Source organism: Budorcas taxicolor, chromosome X (assembly GCF_023091745.1).
Source record: "Budorcas taxicolor isolate Tak-1 chromosome X, Takin1.1, whole genome shotgun sequence".
Taxonomy (NCBI): Eukaryota; Metazoa; Chordata; class Mammalia; order Artiodactyla; family Bovidae; genus Budorcas; species Budorcas taxicolor.
In genome coordinates this window covers 105,689,205-105,703,648 of record NC_068935.1, presented here as the reverse complement: position 1 = coordinate 105,703,648, position 14,444 = coordinate 105,689,205, and the positions used below count along the sequence as shown (strand labels likewise).

Genomic DNA, 14,444 nt, shown 5'->3' with positions numbered 1-14,444 from the left:
AGGAGATCCTGTAGAGTCATTGCCTAGCTAAAGGGCTCTCTTTATGTGGTATTTTGGACAGACTTGTGTCCATAGTAGATGAACCCACCTTAGCCCTGTAAATGTGCTGGGAACTCTGCTTCCTACTCTGATTGGCAGTGGATCCCTGTCTCTTCAAAAAGCAAAAGATAATGGGCATTATCAGATTATTCCCTCACCCCTGCTGAGTCAGATTCCTTCACTGTTTCCCTATTGACTCTGGATATTGTTTGAGTAAATCCTAACCCTCACCCTGGCACTCAGCGCTCACTTGGTATGGCCCAGTTTTCTGGAGCAGGGGAGTATGTCAGTGCTTTACCTGTATCCTCATTTTCATTCATACATGGCTCCCCTCAGCTGTCCCTCCTGCCAGCCAGTACCTACCAATCTTCGTAGGATAGGCATCCTCAGGCTGCTGGAGTGGGCTTGGAATGTGGATGTCAAAAGCCAGAATAGCCTGGGTATTTCAGTCTTGTGGGAGTTGAGGGCAGACCCTTGGTCAATAACTGATGGGTGAAGGAGTATAAACACCCTAGCATCTTTGCTTTGATCAGGAGCACTCCAAGGTGTGATCTGTCTTGTCTTCACAGCTCCCTCGTGGAACTGAGCAAGGGTTACTCTCCCTGAAACTTGGCCTGACCTTGTAACCCTGGCGAGCCTCTCTTCACTTCACAGTTCAGCTACCCTACTGCCCATCCTAATAAAACACTATAATAGAAATCTGTGTCTTCAGATCTCCTGAAGACACCAGAGTAGACACCTTGTTTTCATCTTCCTTGCTGCTTCCTCCCTGTACACACACATCTGAGCACACCTCCCAACCAGTGCTCAGACACATTCTACACAATCCCCACTGAACTCCACTCATCCTACTTTGTTGCTTACGTGTTAAGTCACTTCAGTCCTATCCGACTCTTGGTAACCCTATGGACTGTGGCCAGCCAGGCTCCTCTGTTCTTAACCCAGGCTAATCTTCCCCCACCCTCCTATCTTCATGTGTCATCATGTCTGCCATCCTATAAGAACCAGACAAGGGCCCCCTTGTTATCCCAGTCTGGATTACTCTCTCTTCCCACAGTAGTTTTTATTTTTTTTGGCTGCACTGGATCTTCATTGCAGCATGGGAGCTTCTAAGTTTCAGCCTGTGGGCTTCTCTTGTCGTGGAGCTCAGGCTCTAGAGCGAGCAGGCTCAGCAGTTGCAGTGCCCTGGCTTCTCTGCTGTTGCTGCTAAGTCGCGTCAGTCGTGTCCGCCTCTGTGCGACCCCATAGACAGCAGCCCACCAGGCTCTGCTGTTCCTGGGATTCTCCAGGCAGGAACACTGGAGTGGGTTGCCATTTCCTTCTCCAATGTGTGAAAGTGAAAAGTGAAAGTGAAGTTGCTCAGTCATGTCCGACTCTTAGCAACCCCATGGACTGCAGCCCACCAGGCTCCTCCATCCATGAGATTTTCCAGGCAAGAGTACTGGAGTGGGGTGCCACTGCCTTCTCCCACTGGCTTCTCTAGTTGAAGCCTAAGGACTTAGTTGCCCAAGGCATGTGGGATCTTACTTCTCTGTTCAGGAATTGAACCTGCCTCCCCTGCATTGGAAGGTGAATTCTTAACCACTGGACCACCAGGGAAGTCCCCCAGAGTAGTGTCTTTTATAGTAGGTCCCCTACATACGAACCTTCGAGTTGTGAGCTTTTGAAGATGCGAAAGTGCATTCGCATGTCCAATCACGCAAGTTAATTCAAGTCTCTGGCATTACATATAAAGTTGGGTACCTAAGCTAACTTTGTTGGACTTATGAACAAACTGGATTTACAAATGCACTCTCTTGGAACTTAACTCATTCAGTAGGGAATATACTGTACTTGTATTCGGAGCGACTGTAATGGTTTGTGTGACACCGAGCTTGCTCTATGGTAGCAGCTTTCTTCAAGAAATCAGGACCAATAATTATAGGTCAGTTCATGGACAAAGTCACAGAAGTCAAACACATACAATGTTTTCCAATTGCATTCCTTATGGAATTTCCAATGCATTTATTAATCACTTATTTTAACTTAAATGTGTATTCATTTTCAAGTTTTCTAATACACTTTTTTTTTTGAGTATAGTTTCAGTAGTTGAAACTGTATCATATCCTCCTGGAATACATTCTGCCCCTAATGTATCCTAATCAACAATTTCTTGTTTGAGTTTCCCTAGAGTGAAACAAAAGTTTTAGAATACTTGCAAAGTCAACCAAATGCAAAATCTTTCTGGATATGCATGATCTTTCCTCTAATCTTTTATAGCTTCAAGCCCAAATAGAATCCAATAACGAATTTATTTTCACATCTTTAGATCTTATAAGTTGGTCAACCTCATTTTTTATAGTAGCAGCTGTCTTTTGGGACTCTTCAGTTTGTGCCATTCAGTTATATAATTAGAGCCACAAATATGCCTGGCATAAAGAGCTCTGGGGACTAATGCAGCTGACTCAACTGATGGGAGCAGGCATACATGGTCTTTGTATAGAGCATCCTGCTCTTCAGTGGAAATAGAGAGCATTCATGTGACAAATCAGTTAAATAAGAGCAGATTGATAGAGTTGCTATGAAGTATATTCCTTCTAGATAGAATGAAAACTCACAGAAAGCAGGATCTCTCTGTGTCCCCATAGCACTTAGCAAAATGCCTTAAGAATCATTACTGTTCGATGGGCCAAAAAATTTGTTCAGGTTTTCCCATACCATTGTACGGAAAAACCTGAACAAACTTTTTGTCCAACCCAATACAAGGAGACCTTCCATATGTGTTGGTAGCATGGAGTGAATTGAATTGAATTCTGCAACCTTTTTCTGAGCAGAAGTTCGTTGAATAGTGGAAAATGGTAGTATGCCAGAAGAGGACATTGCCTTGGAACTTCCTTGCAAGTGTACACCCCAAAACACCCCCAAGATGTTAGTTGTGTGCAGGTTGAAGATGACGCCCTCCTTGGACTCTCTTTTGTATGTGATTTGAATCCTGCAACCTCTGCAAATATGCTATTAGTATAGATAGTATAGTATAGATATCTAGAGTATGTGACACTTGAACATATACTTTTCCCTGTCAATACATTTTCCTACCCAGAGGTCTCAGCTGAAAGCAAATAGAGCTTGCACTGGTTAACTGTTGTTGTATAGAAAACTACCCTAAACCTTAGTGGCTTAAAACAACCATTTATTATTATTGTTCTTGAGTCTGGGGGGTGGGGGGTGACTGGGCTCAGCAAGGTGATTTTATTTAAGATCTCTCATATGGTTGCATCTAGATGGTAGACTGAGGCTGAAGTCATCTGAGGGCTTGACTGGGCTGGTTGGTCCAGTTGGATGTCTCACACTTGATGTTGGTTGCCAGCTAAGAATTCATCTAACCCCACCAACTAGAGCACCTATGTGCAGTTTCTCCATGTGATGTGGACCTCACATCATGGATTCCCAGAGGGAGAATCCCAAGAATATTCATTTCAAGAGGAGAAATGGAAGCCGTTCATCTTAAGACCTGGGCCCAGAAACTGGCACATTGTCACTTCTGCCATATTCTACTAGTTAGAGCAGTCACAGAGCCCACTCAGATCCAAAGAGAAAGGGCAAATACCTCAACCCTCATTAGCTATAGTATCAAAAAGAAAACCAAACCCAGTGACCTCTTTTATCTGTCATAATATCCATGATAATTTTCCATTTGTGACTTTCACATAAACTAAACTTTCCTGAAACCATCGAAGCAATAAGAAAACTCCTCATATAAGGCACTTGATTTAGAATAATAAGATTAAATGTTAAATGGATAGTCTGACTCACCACCTAATCTCATTTGTGCCTCTGGCAAGATAGCTGAATAAAAGCTTCAGATGATTTTCCCAGCCTTACTAATAAGGTTTATCACCACCAAAAAGGTGTGATCACTCACCCAGAGCCAGACATCCTGGAATGAGAAGTCAAGTGGGCCTTAGGAAGCAACACTATGAACAAAGCTAGTGGAGGTGATGGAATTCCAGTTGAGCTATTTCAAACCCTAAAAGATGATGCTGTGAAAGTGCTGCATTCAATATGCCAGCAAATTTGGAAAACTCAGCAGTGGCCACAGGACTGGAAAAGGTCAGTTTTCATTCCAATCCCAAAGAAAGGCAATGCCAAAGATTGTTCAAACTACTGCATAATTTCACTCATCTCACATGCTAGGAAAGTGGTGCTCAAAATTCTCCAAGCCAGGCTTCAGCAGTACATGAACCATGAACTTCCAGATATTCAAGCTGGATTTAGAAAAGGCAGAGGAACCAGAGATCAAATTGCCAACATCTGATGGATCATGGAAATCAAGAGAGTTCCAGAAAAACATCTATTTCTGCTTTATTGACTACGCCAAAGTCTTTGACTGTGTGGATCACAGCAAACTGTGGAAAATTCTTCAAGAGATGAGAATACCAGACCACCTGACCTGCCTTCTGAGAAATCTGTATGCAGGTCAAGAAGCAACAGTTAGAACTGGACATGGAACAACAGACTGATTCCAAATAGGAAAAGGAGTACATCAAGGCTGTATATTGTCACCCTGCTTATTTATGTTATATGCAGAGTACATCATGAGAAATGCTGGGCTGGAAGAAGTACAAGCTGGAATCAAGATTGCCGGGAGAAATATCAGTAACCTCAGATATGCAGATGAAACCACCCGTATGGCAGAAAGTGAAGAAGAACTGAAGAGCCTGATGATGAAAGTGAAAGAGGAGAGTGAAAAAGCTGGCTTAAAGCTCACCATTCAGAAAACGAAGATCATGGCACCTGGTCCCATCACTTCATGGCAAATAGATGGGGAAACAGTGGAAACTGTGTCAGACTTTATTTTTCTGGGCTCCATAATCACTGCAGGTGGTGATTGCAGCCATGAAATTAAAAGACGCTTACTCCTTGGAAGAAAAGTTATGACCAACCTAGACAGCATATTGAAAAGCAGAGACATTACTTTGCCAACAAAGGTCCACCTAGTCAAAGCTCTGGTTTTTCCAGTAGTCATGTATGGATGTGAGAGTTGGGCCATAAAGAAAGTTGAGCATGGAAGAATTGGTGCTTTGAACTGTGGTGTTGGAGAAGACTCTTGAGAGTCCCTTGGGCTGCAAGGAAATCCAACCAGTCCATCCTAAAGGAAACCAGTCCTGAATATTCATTGGAGGGAATGATGCTGAAGCTGAAACTCCAATACTTTGGCCACCTGATGTGAAGAACTGACTCACTGGAAAAGGGCCTCATGCAGGGAAAGACTGAAGGCTGGAGGAGAAGGGGACGACAGAGGATGAGATGGTTAGATGGCATCACTGATTCAATGCACGAGTCTGAGTAAACTCCGGGAGTTGGTGATGGACAGGGAGTCCTGGTGTGCTGCAGTCCATGGGGTCGCAAAGAGTCGGACATGACTGAGCGACTGAACTGAACTGAAGGAAAGTCCAGCAAGGTTTCCTTTTGTCAGTCTCAGTCCTTTTTGCTGAGGTTTGAATGGCCTCGGGCTTTCTTGTGGATTTGGGGGTTTCTGAATTCTTTCAGTCTGCCCTCTCTCATAGCAGAGCAGCTCTCAGCCCTTAAATCATTACTCAGCAGTCAAGTTCCCTCAAGAAAAGTCTGAGGAAGTACTCTACTTTTCTTACCCTATTTATGAAAAATCTAAAATTCAGTTGTCTCATTGGGATACCTACGGAACAAAGGCTTTGCGTATGTGCTCACACTGAATTTTCAAATTTAAAATTGGATTTTGAGAAGATTGTAGATCCACATGCTATTGTAAAAAAAATAACAAAGAGAGATCCTATATACCTTTTACCCAGTTTCCCCCAGTGGTCACATCTGACAAAGCTATAATGCAGTGGCACAGCCAAGGTGGTAACGTTGATATAATCCACTTGTCTTATTCGGATTTCCTCGGTTTTCATTTGTGTGCATGTGTATTAGTTTCTATGCAGTTTTGTCACATGTGTAGCTTTGTGTTGGGCTTCCCAGGTGGCACTAGTGGTAAAGAACCCACCTGCTAATACAGGAGGTGTAAGAGACACAGATTGATCCCTGGGTCGGGAAGATCCCCTGGAGGAGAGCGTGGTAATCCACTCCAGTCTTCTTGCCTGGAAAATCCCATGGACAGAGGAGCCTGGCGGGCTACAGTCCATGGGGTTGCAAAGGGTTGGACATGACTGAAGTGACTTGGCACTGTAGCACTGTAGCTTTGTGTATTCAGCCCTACAACCAGGATATAGAACAGGTCCATCCTCACAAAGATCCTTCGTGGTCTTTTATAACCATACCCACCTCGCTCCTGCCCCTCCTATTCCTAACAACTGTTTGTGTCACTCAGTCGTGTCCGATTCTTTGCGACCCCATGGGCTGCAGCCCACCAGGCTCCTCCATCCGTGGGATTTTCCAGGCAAGAAGACTGGAGTGGGTTGCCATTCCCTTCTCCAGCGGATCTTCCTGACCCAGGAATTGAACCTGAATCTCCTGCATTGCAGGCAGATCCTTTACCATCTGAGCTACCTGGGAACCCCTTTCCTTACCCCTAGCAACCCTGAATCTGTTCTCTGTATCTATTGTTTTGTCTTTTCAAGAATGTTATATAAATGAAACTGTATAGTATGTTATCCTATTAAGCTGACTTTTTTCACTCAGCATCATTCTCTAGAGATTCAACCAACTTTTTGCAGGTATCACTAGCCATTCCCTTTTCTTACTGAGTAGTACTCTGTGGTATGGCTTTACCACAGTTTATTTAACTAGTTACCTATTGAAGGACATACAGTTTCTTTCCAGTTTTGTACTACTACAAATAAAGATGAAGCAAATATGTATGTACAGAATTTTTCAGTGTACACATTCCTTTAGTTTCCTGGGATAAATGCCCAAGTGTTGTTTAATCTTTTAATAAAATGCCAAACTGTTTTCCAGAGAGGCTATGCCATTTTACAGTCGCACCGGCAATGTTGGAATGTGCCACTTTTTCCACATTGAATTTTAATGACGTGAATTACCAGTGTAGCTGTTCAGAGTTGGTGGCTAGCAACCCAATTTGAATCAGACATTATGCCTACTTTCCCTTTGTTGGTCACGGAGGTAGGAAACCCTTGTGACATCAAGGGAAGACAGAAAGAAGTATCTTCTGGGGCTGTTATCAGTGAGATCTTTATTTTTGCCTCATTCCCCCAAAATATTTGTATACGTTTAGTGATCAGTCCAGACTTCAGTGCATCACTGGCGCTCAGTGTCTGTTGACTCACCAAATGTGTGTTATACCTCCCCTTTCAAATTCCTTTTACTTTAAGGTTTAAAGAGCTTCTCAGATGGTGCTAGTGGTAAAGAACCCACCTGCCAATGCAGGAGACCTAAGAGACACAGGTTCAATCCCTAGTTTGGGAAGATCCCCTGGAGGAGGGCATGGCAACCCATTCCAGTATTCTTTCTTGGAGAATTCCCAGGGACAGAGGAGCCTGGCAGGCTTCAGTCTATAGGGTCACACAGTCACCTGGGACTGAAGGGATTTATATGCAAATGCCTTCATAGAATTTTCCAGCCTCTCTTTTGTCATGCCTGAGGCAGCTCTTAAACCAGCAAGTGCCAACATAATTCAAGTGGAATAAATTGTCACATCTAAGCCACCTAGTAAATATTGTATATTCAAACATGGGCTACAAAATTATAAGCATTCTGAATTTTTCTTTTTACCTGTCTCCTCTTGGCCAGGTGGAATGTGCTGCTGATATTAGCCTTCAGTACAAAGGAGAGCTGACAGTCATGTTACGTTACATACCACCAGAAGAGAAACTGATGCCTCCACTAGGACAATTTCAAGGTAGAGAAAAAAAAATCATTGACTTTGATCAGTGATGTTCCATTTCTAGAAGTGTGGAAGTAGGGAGCATGGATTGGGTTGACTATGTTATTGGGTTAGCTAAGAAGTTCATTTGGTGTTTTCCATAACATCTTCTGTAATGAACTTTTTGGCCAACTCACATCAAGTGAAAAGGGTTAAGTATCACTGTCTTTTATGGAGAGTTGAGAAGTATATACTGTATATGGGGCTTCCCAGGTTGCGCTAGTGGTAAAGAACCCCCCGGCCAGTGCAGGAGACAAGCGAGACATGGGTTTGATCCCTGGGTCAGGAAGATCCCCTGGAGAGGAAATGGCAGCCCACTCCAGAATTCTTGCCTGGAGAATCCCATGGACAGAGGAGCCCAGCAGGCTATAGTCCATGGGGTCGCAAAGAGACACAACTGAAGTGATTTTGCGTGCACACATGCAATATATGGGAAAGGGTTGTTACAAGAAAAGGACAGAGTTCTTCATTAGAAATGAACCTTTATGTTGATACTTGTTTCTTGGAGGTCTAAGGTATATAGATCTTCCCCTGGGTCGGGGAAGGGGGCAGAAATGGGGGATGGTCTGCTAAGAGGGGAGGTGTAGGAAGCTGTCTGGATTTATGAGATTCACAGCTAGTCAGGGCATCTTAAGAAAGAAATTAACCTGGAGCACAGAATACAAAGGAAAATTCCAGATGGAGTCCACATTTAAATCACTCTTGCCCTTCTTTCCTCAACTCCTACAGGCAGCATACATTATCTTTCTGTTCATATCACCCTTGTCGTGGTGACCCTTTGCCAGTAATTTCCTATCTCTTGACCTCAGTTTCCTCACTTCATAGGGATACTGCAAGTATCAAATAGGTTCGTTCCTGTAAAGTGCTTACAACACTGTTAAATAAAGGTGGTGGTGGCAGTTGAGAGTATTTCATCAGAATAAAAATGTGGTGTGGGGAGTGTTTTCTCTCACCCTGAAATGTCATTGTGCCTGGGCTTTAGCCTTTAGAGCTAGCCAGGCGTGGAGTTGACTATAATATCCAAGGCAGGAGTTATGGAATTTTCTCTATGTGCATCTTGGCACATGTGTGTGGCTTTCATTGTAGCTGTTTCTCATGGAGAGCAGGGATGTGGCCCAGGCAGCTCTTGGGGTCTTTTCTGTTTTATTTCTTTTTATGATTTAGGGGGGTATTTATTTGTTTTTAACTTGTTTATTTTTTTCAACAAATACAAATGAACGATAGATCCAGGAAGATTCCATTAGGGTAAAAAACATTCAAGTGAATTCATAGAAACATGTACACTAATGTACATAGCTCATTCACTCACCAAATGAAATAAACCTTTGTAGTCTTTGTCAGTTTTGAAATGGACCCCATGATCTATCTCTCTTCTCTTCCCTTCTTTTCTCTTCCGCCTGCCTCATTCTCTTTCTCTCTTTTTCTTTCATTCTCTCCCCCAACTCCCTCCCTCCCTCCCCCCTCTCCCTCCCACCCTTCATCTCTCTGTGTTTGTCTCTGATGACTGATGCAGGAAAGAAGACCTTTAAACGAGGGAAAAAGAAGGACCCATCTATCATCTCTGGAGGAATCCTAGAAGTGTTCATCAAAGAGGCAAAGAATTTGACTGCGGTGAAATCAGGAGGCACTTCTGACAGCTTTGTGAAGGGGTAATTTGGTTTGAGCTCATTTTCAATGATACTTAGTGAGAGATGAAACAGGAGACAGGGGTGGCGGTGAGGTTTCTGTCTTGTTCTTATTCTAAACATATGCTAGGAAAGTGCTCCCCTTGAGTGCTGGTGCTTACATTGCAAACAACACGAGAGGGATCTGCTTATTCTAGCGTATTTCACGATTTCCCGTGACTCTCACCCTCAAGCCTGGTGAATTTTCCTGTGAGATTTATTTCTCAAAGGAGGAAAAAGTTTAGCTTTCTATGTGGAATCTTCTTGTATTGTGCTTTACTATCTTTCGGTGCTGGCAGTATGTGACAACAACCAAAATATTGGATCTTTGTAATTTTTCTCTCTTGGGGGAAATTGTGAAAAGTGGGGATGCCAGAGCATCGTCCCTCAAGATATCCACTGGGAAGAGCCTTGGAGAAGCTCCAAGACTGACTCTTGGGCATTTGTGCCCATTTTGTGGAACCTAGGGCAGTTTCTTGAGGGAATACATCCCTTTTGATGGGCATCTTACCCATTCGAGGTAACCCAAATGACAAATCCCTCCTGATTTCTTTTTGAGATTTTTCTCTTATAATCAGAAAAACTAGCACCAGAAGGATATTTTTCATCCATACAGACAAGCACATAAATGCACATGTTCCAAGCAGTTAAGTCTTGCAGTTCCCAATATAAGATGAGGACCCTGCTCTCACAGAGTACCACATGCTACAGAAGGTAAAACAAATTCCTGTGATGCCTGCCATGAGGTTAATTCTTTGTCAGATGACAGTATCATTCCTCTCCTCCTTCCTCCTTAGAAGAGTGTAAATTCCTCCATGAGGAAATGAGTCAAACCTTTATGCTTACACTTCTAGCTTTGGTAAGGGCGATAATAAGGGGAAGCCAGATGTCTGGGTCTTCCCCGCTGGTGAGTGTGTGTACCTGAATTCCCAGCCATCTGTCCTTGACTCTTTCTCACAGTAGGATTAAGCACAGAAGAAAGGTTTTATGTGGATCCTGCCATTGAAATGTGTCTCCCCAGCCCTACATTCAGGCCTCTTCCTGCTCACTGGTGGGATGAGGGGATGGCTCCTTGCTCATGAACTCATTGTGCCCTTGCACAAATGACTTGACATTCTTCTGAAACAGTTTTTACTTTATCATGTTGAACATGTATGAAAGAAGAGAAAATAAAGGATGTATTTTTAAGGCCAGTAACTTTCTAGTAAATTCTGTCCCTAGTTATAGTTAACCATTGAGCTGATTTTAAAAGGACCTCAATTTTTTTTTTTTTTAAAGAGCATGAGAGAGCAAGAATAGTCCCTTCTATAAAATTTAATACTATAACATATAACCTTAAATACTCGGTCCATGAGCCAACATAAGAGTGTCTTAAACAACAGTCTTTGTATGGAAACAAACACTAAAGGTAAGGTATCCCATTGGCCAGAACTTAGTCACCTGACTATATGGGCTATAAGGGAGGCTAGGGAATGTAGTCTTTATTCTGGACAATCTTGTGCCTAACTGAAAAAATGAGGACTTTCTTTTTTTTTGGAGACAAATAGGAGAGAGAATGAATATTGGGAGATAAGCAGTATCTATTTGGTACATGAAATCTCAAGTGTCATAATGTGTCTTCTTTATTATAAGATCATTTGTGGTATTGTTCATGTTAATTTGATGTACTAATTCCATATCCATAAGTCTCCTTCCCAAAAGTGCCTGACTCATCAGGTACTATGATCAAAAACAGAGTAAGGAAAATGAGACAGGGAAGGGAGAGAAGCTGATAAAAATGTTACTAGGCAGGTTCCTACTGTGTTCAAATGGGGCTCATTTCCACTAATGAAGTGTTAAGCAACTCTTTGAAATATACCTTAGGATTGTCCCTTCAAGGGACAGGAAAGCTGGGAGACTCATCCACCAATTTCCTTTACTTCAATTTATTTTTTAGCTGTGCTGTACAACATGTGTGATTTTAGTTCCCTGATGAAGAATAAATCTGTGCCCCATGTGATATCAGCAGGGAGTCTCAACTACTGGACTGCCAGGGAAGTCTCCTCACCAATTTCTAAAACTCAGTGGTTGAGGGTTGTTCTGAGGGACATGAAATTCCCAGTAATCCAGGGTTTCCTGCATGTAAGCTGAGTTGGCTCACAGAGCACCAAAGTCCTTAATTGGAGAAGCCAAGAGACACAGGCGCTTAAGGTGGGAACCTGTCAGCATGACAGGAAGTGTTCATCCTGGCATCACGTCCCCACAGAGGTGAGCCAGTGATGATGGGAGGCATAACATTATTACAGAGTGTCTCCCACAGGAGGTATTTTCATTTCAAGATGAGGGAAGGACCAATAAGATTAGAAAGGAGAGTGTGGGCATTCTACTCTTGCCCCCACTTAAAAGAGATAATAAACCATTCCACTATATCAACCCAGATGTAAGCATATAAGGTGCTGGGAAAGATAATCAAACACACACACCCATGTACACACCAGGAATTATGGGAAATTGAAATGACTATGCAAGGATGCCCTTTTCTGCTTCACTGTCTCACTGATGACTTGATTGTGTTTTCTCCTGCAGCTACCTGCTCCCTGATGATAGCAAAGCCACCAAGCACAAAACTCTGGTAATAAAAAAGAGTCTGAACCCTCAGTGGAATCATACTTTCGTGTTCAGTGGCCTGCATCCCCAGGATATAAAGCATGTTTGCCTAGAACTTACCATCTGGGACAAGGAGGCCTTTTCCAGCAACATCTTTCTGGGAGGAGTTCGTTTGAATTCTGGAAGCGGTGAGGGACTAGGGTACCCTGACTCAGCATGGGGCAGGGGAGTGGTTCCTACAGGTGTAATGTGTCGTAGGTGTATTTGTAATTTCTGCTCAGCTGACTCTCGAGATTTCTATAGATGCTCTATTCCTTTATCCAAGGTTTGGTTCACTGTTAAAAATAGTACTCTGTAACTTTGTATCCTTCAGCTAGAAGTTTGGGGTGCATAATGCTTATATTTGGACCTCTTATAAAATATCATTTACACTTTAGTCTGAGTGAATTTCAACCACTTTCTTGGGCCTTACTTCAGGATTTGCTTAGGAGACAATCACCATGGTGATACACGCTTCTGACAATGACAGTACACCACGAAGGACTTCCCAGACCAACTTGACTTCATGTTCTTCTCAGTGCTGTCCAGGGCTTGCAGCCTTTACTCAACACTGGTTGAATTGAAAGGAAATCCATTTTTCCCTAAACAACAATGTCTCATGTTCAGACAGGTCACAGAAACGCAGAACTGGTGCCACAAGACACAGCTATACCAGAGTGAATTGGGAAAGTTTTAGCAGCAGAGCAGGTGCAGCCCTGAAAACTTTCATTATCCTAACACTAGACCAGCCACAGTCTGTATGCAACAGGGTCGGCTTTCCTATGGAGAAAACAACCCCACCCCTGTGATGCTCTACTTATGTATAGATTAAGGCTGTCTCTGCCACTAAAATGACAACTCCCAGGTCACAGAAGTGGCCTTGTTCAAAAGGGAGAGCCTTGGAGCCCAGTTCAGCCTGTTCTTCTGACATGTTAACTCAGTCGAGATGAGCCAGCTTTCTACTTAAGCTACCAAAGTGAGTAAGAAACAAGCCCCCAGGGCCATCATAATTTGTTCCCCATCACCTAGGCAGAAGAGAGTAATGTCGCTTGCAAAGGATGTATTCTATGCTAACATCACTCATTAGATATGGTGAGAACAAACCAGTGAAGGTCTTTCTGGTCAGCAGAGGTTGATAGGTATCAGTTCAGAAGATGAAAACATTTCACTTCTAAAGTATAATGCTCCCCCTTCGCTTCTTTAGGTGTGAGCCATGGGAAGAACGTGGATTGGATGGACTCTCAAGGGGAAGAGCAGCGCCTCTGGCAGAAGATGGCGGACAATCCCGGAACTCCTGTAGAGGGCGTACTCATGCTCCGTGCCAGCATGGGGAAGAGCAAGCTCTGAAGGTACCAGCTCTCCAAAGTGAGGCCTCCCGGGACTGTCTGGTTGTTATTTCCTACCAGTGGTAGGCTCACGACCTGGAGTCGGCTTCCTTGCCATTTCTCACCTGAGCCTATTGGGACATAAGGGGAGAGATGTCAATGTTATGAATAGCTAGGATCTTGCCAGCTGTCTTATAAAAGCATGTACTCTCTATGTCCACAGGCTAGGGCTTTTTTGACTGGATGATAAAAAGTATACCACATGGTCCTGTTAACAAACACATTGTGCAATAACTCATGGGCTTTATCGCATAGGGGAAATGGCATATGTTTATTTGAAACTACAGTTGAGATTGGGAGTCCCCCAGCTTCTAATTGTGAGTGACTTTAGGTTTTCTCAAGGTTGAAGGGAAAAGGGAACCACTTGGAACGTAGGCCTCTTGTAGAGTAAGAAGGGATACTGGCTACCCTTTCCTCACCCCAGGAATCCCCATGATCCAAAGAAGGCACTGTGGGCATGGTTGCTCGGGAAAGAGGGTGGTCCTATTGTTGTAGCTAACTTGTGGGTTAGCTGGGTGAATTTTCGAGATAAACTGAGGTTTTTATTTTTGTGGTGACTGTGTAATTGATACTCTAAATCATCCCATTTTGGGGAGTGAAGAGACCTAAATCATTACACCAGGACATCAGATGTAAACAGGACTGACCTGGGAAAACTGGGATGTAGGGTCACCCTAATTATGACCTAGCTATTGAGAGAGCTGTGTTGTAAACATTTATAAAATGTTCTAAGCCATTAACTAAAAGGGAATAAGAAGCAATGCACATTTTTGAGCCCCTACTTGTATTACATCTGCTATATCCTGTTGCTCAAAGGAAGTCACATGGCCAAGCCCAAAATCAAGAGGTAGGGAAATATACTCTGCTCACACTGAAGCCATGGCAAGAGTG

The 14,444-nt window shown here is 43.2% G+C and overlaps 1 protein-coding gene across 1 annotated transcript in view; it reads left to right on the top strand.

Moving 5' to 3' along the window:
• The window catches only part of SYTL5 (synaptotagmin like 5), a 111,721-nt gene extending 98,206 nt beyond the window's left edge, over positions 1 to 13,515 (top strand). The window contains exons 14-17 of the mRNA XM_052663569.1: positions 7,747 to 7,855; positions 9,393 to 9,528; positions 12,109 to 12,317; positions 13,373 to 13,515. Coding sequence (XP_052519529.1) covers positions 7,747 to 7,855; positions 9,393 to 9,528; positions 12,109 to 12,317; positions 13,373 to 13,515 — 597 coding nt within the window. The remainder of the gene's footprint in view (positions 1 to 7,746; positions 7,856 to 9,392; positions 9,529 to 12,108; positions 12,318 to 13,372) is intronic.
• Positions 13,516 to 14,444: the final 929 nt, after the last annotated feature.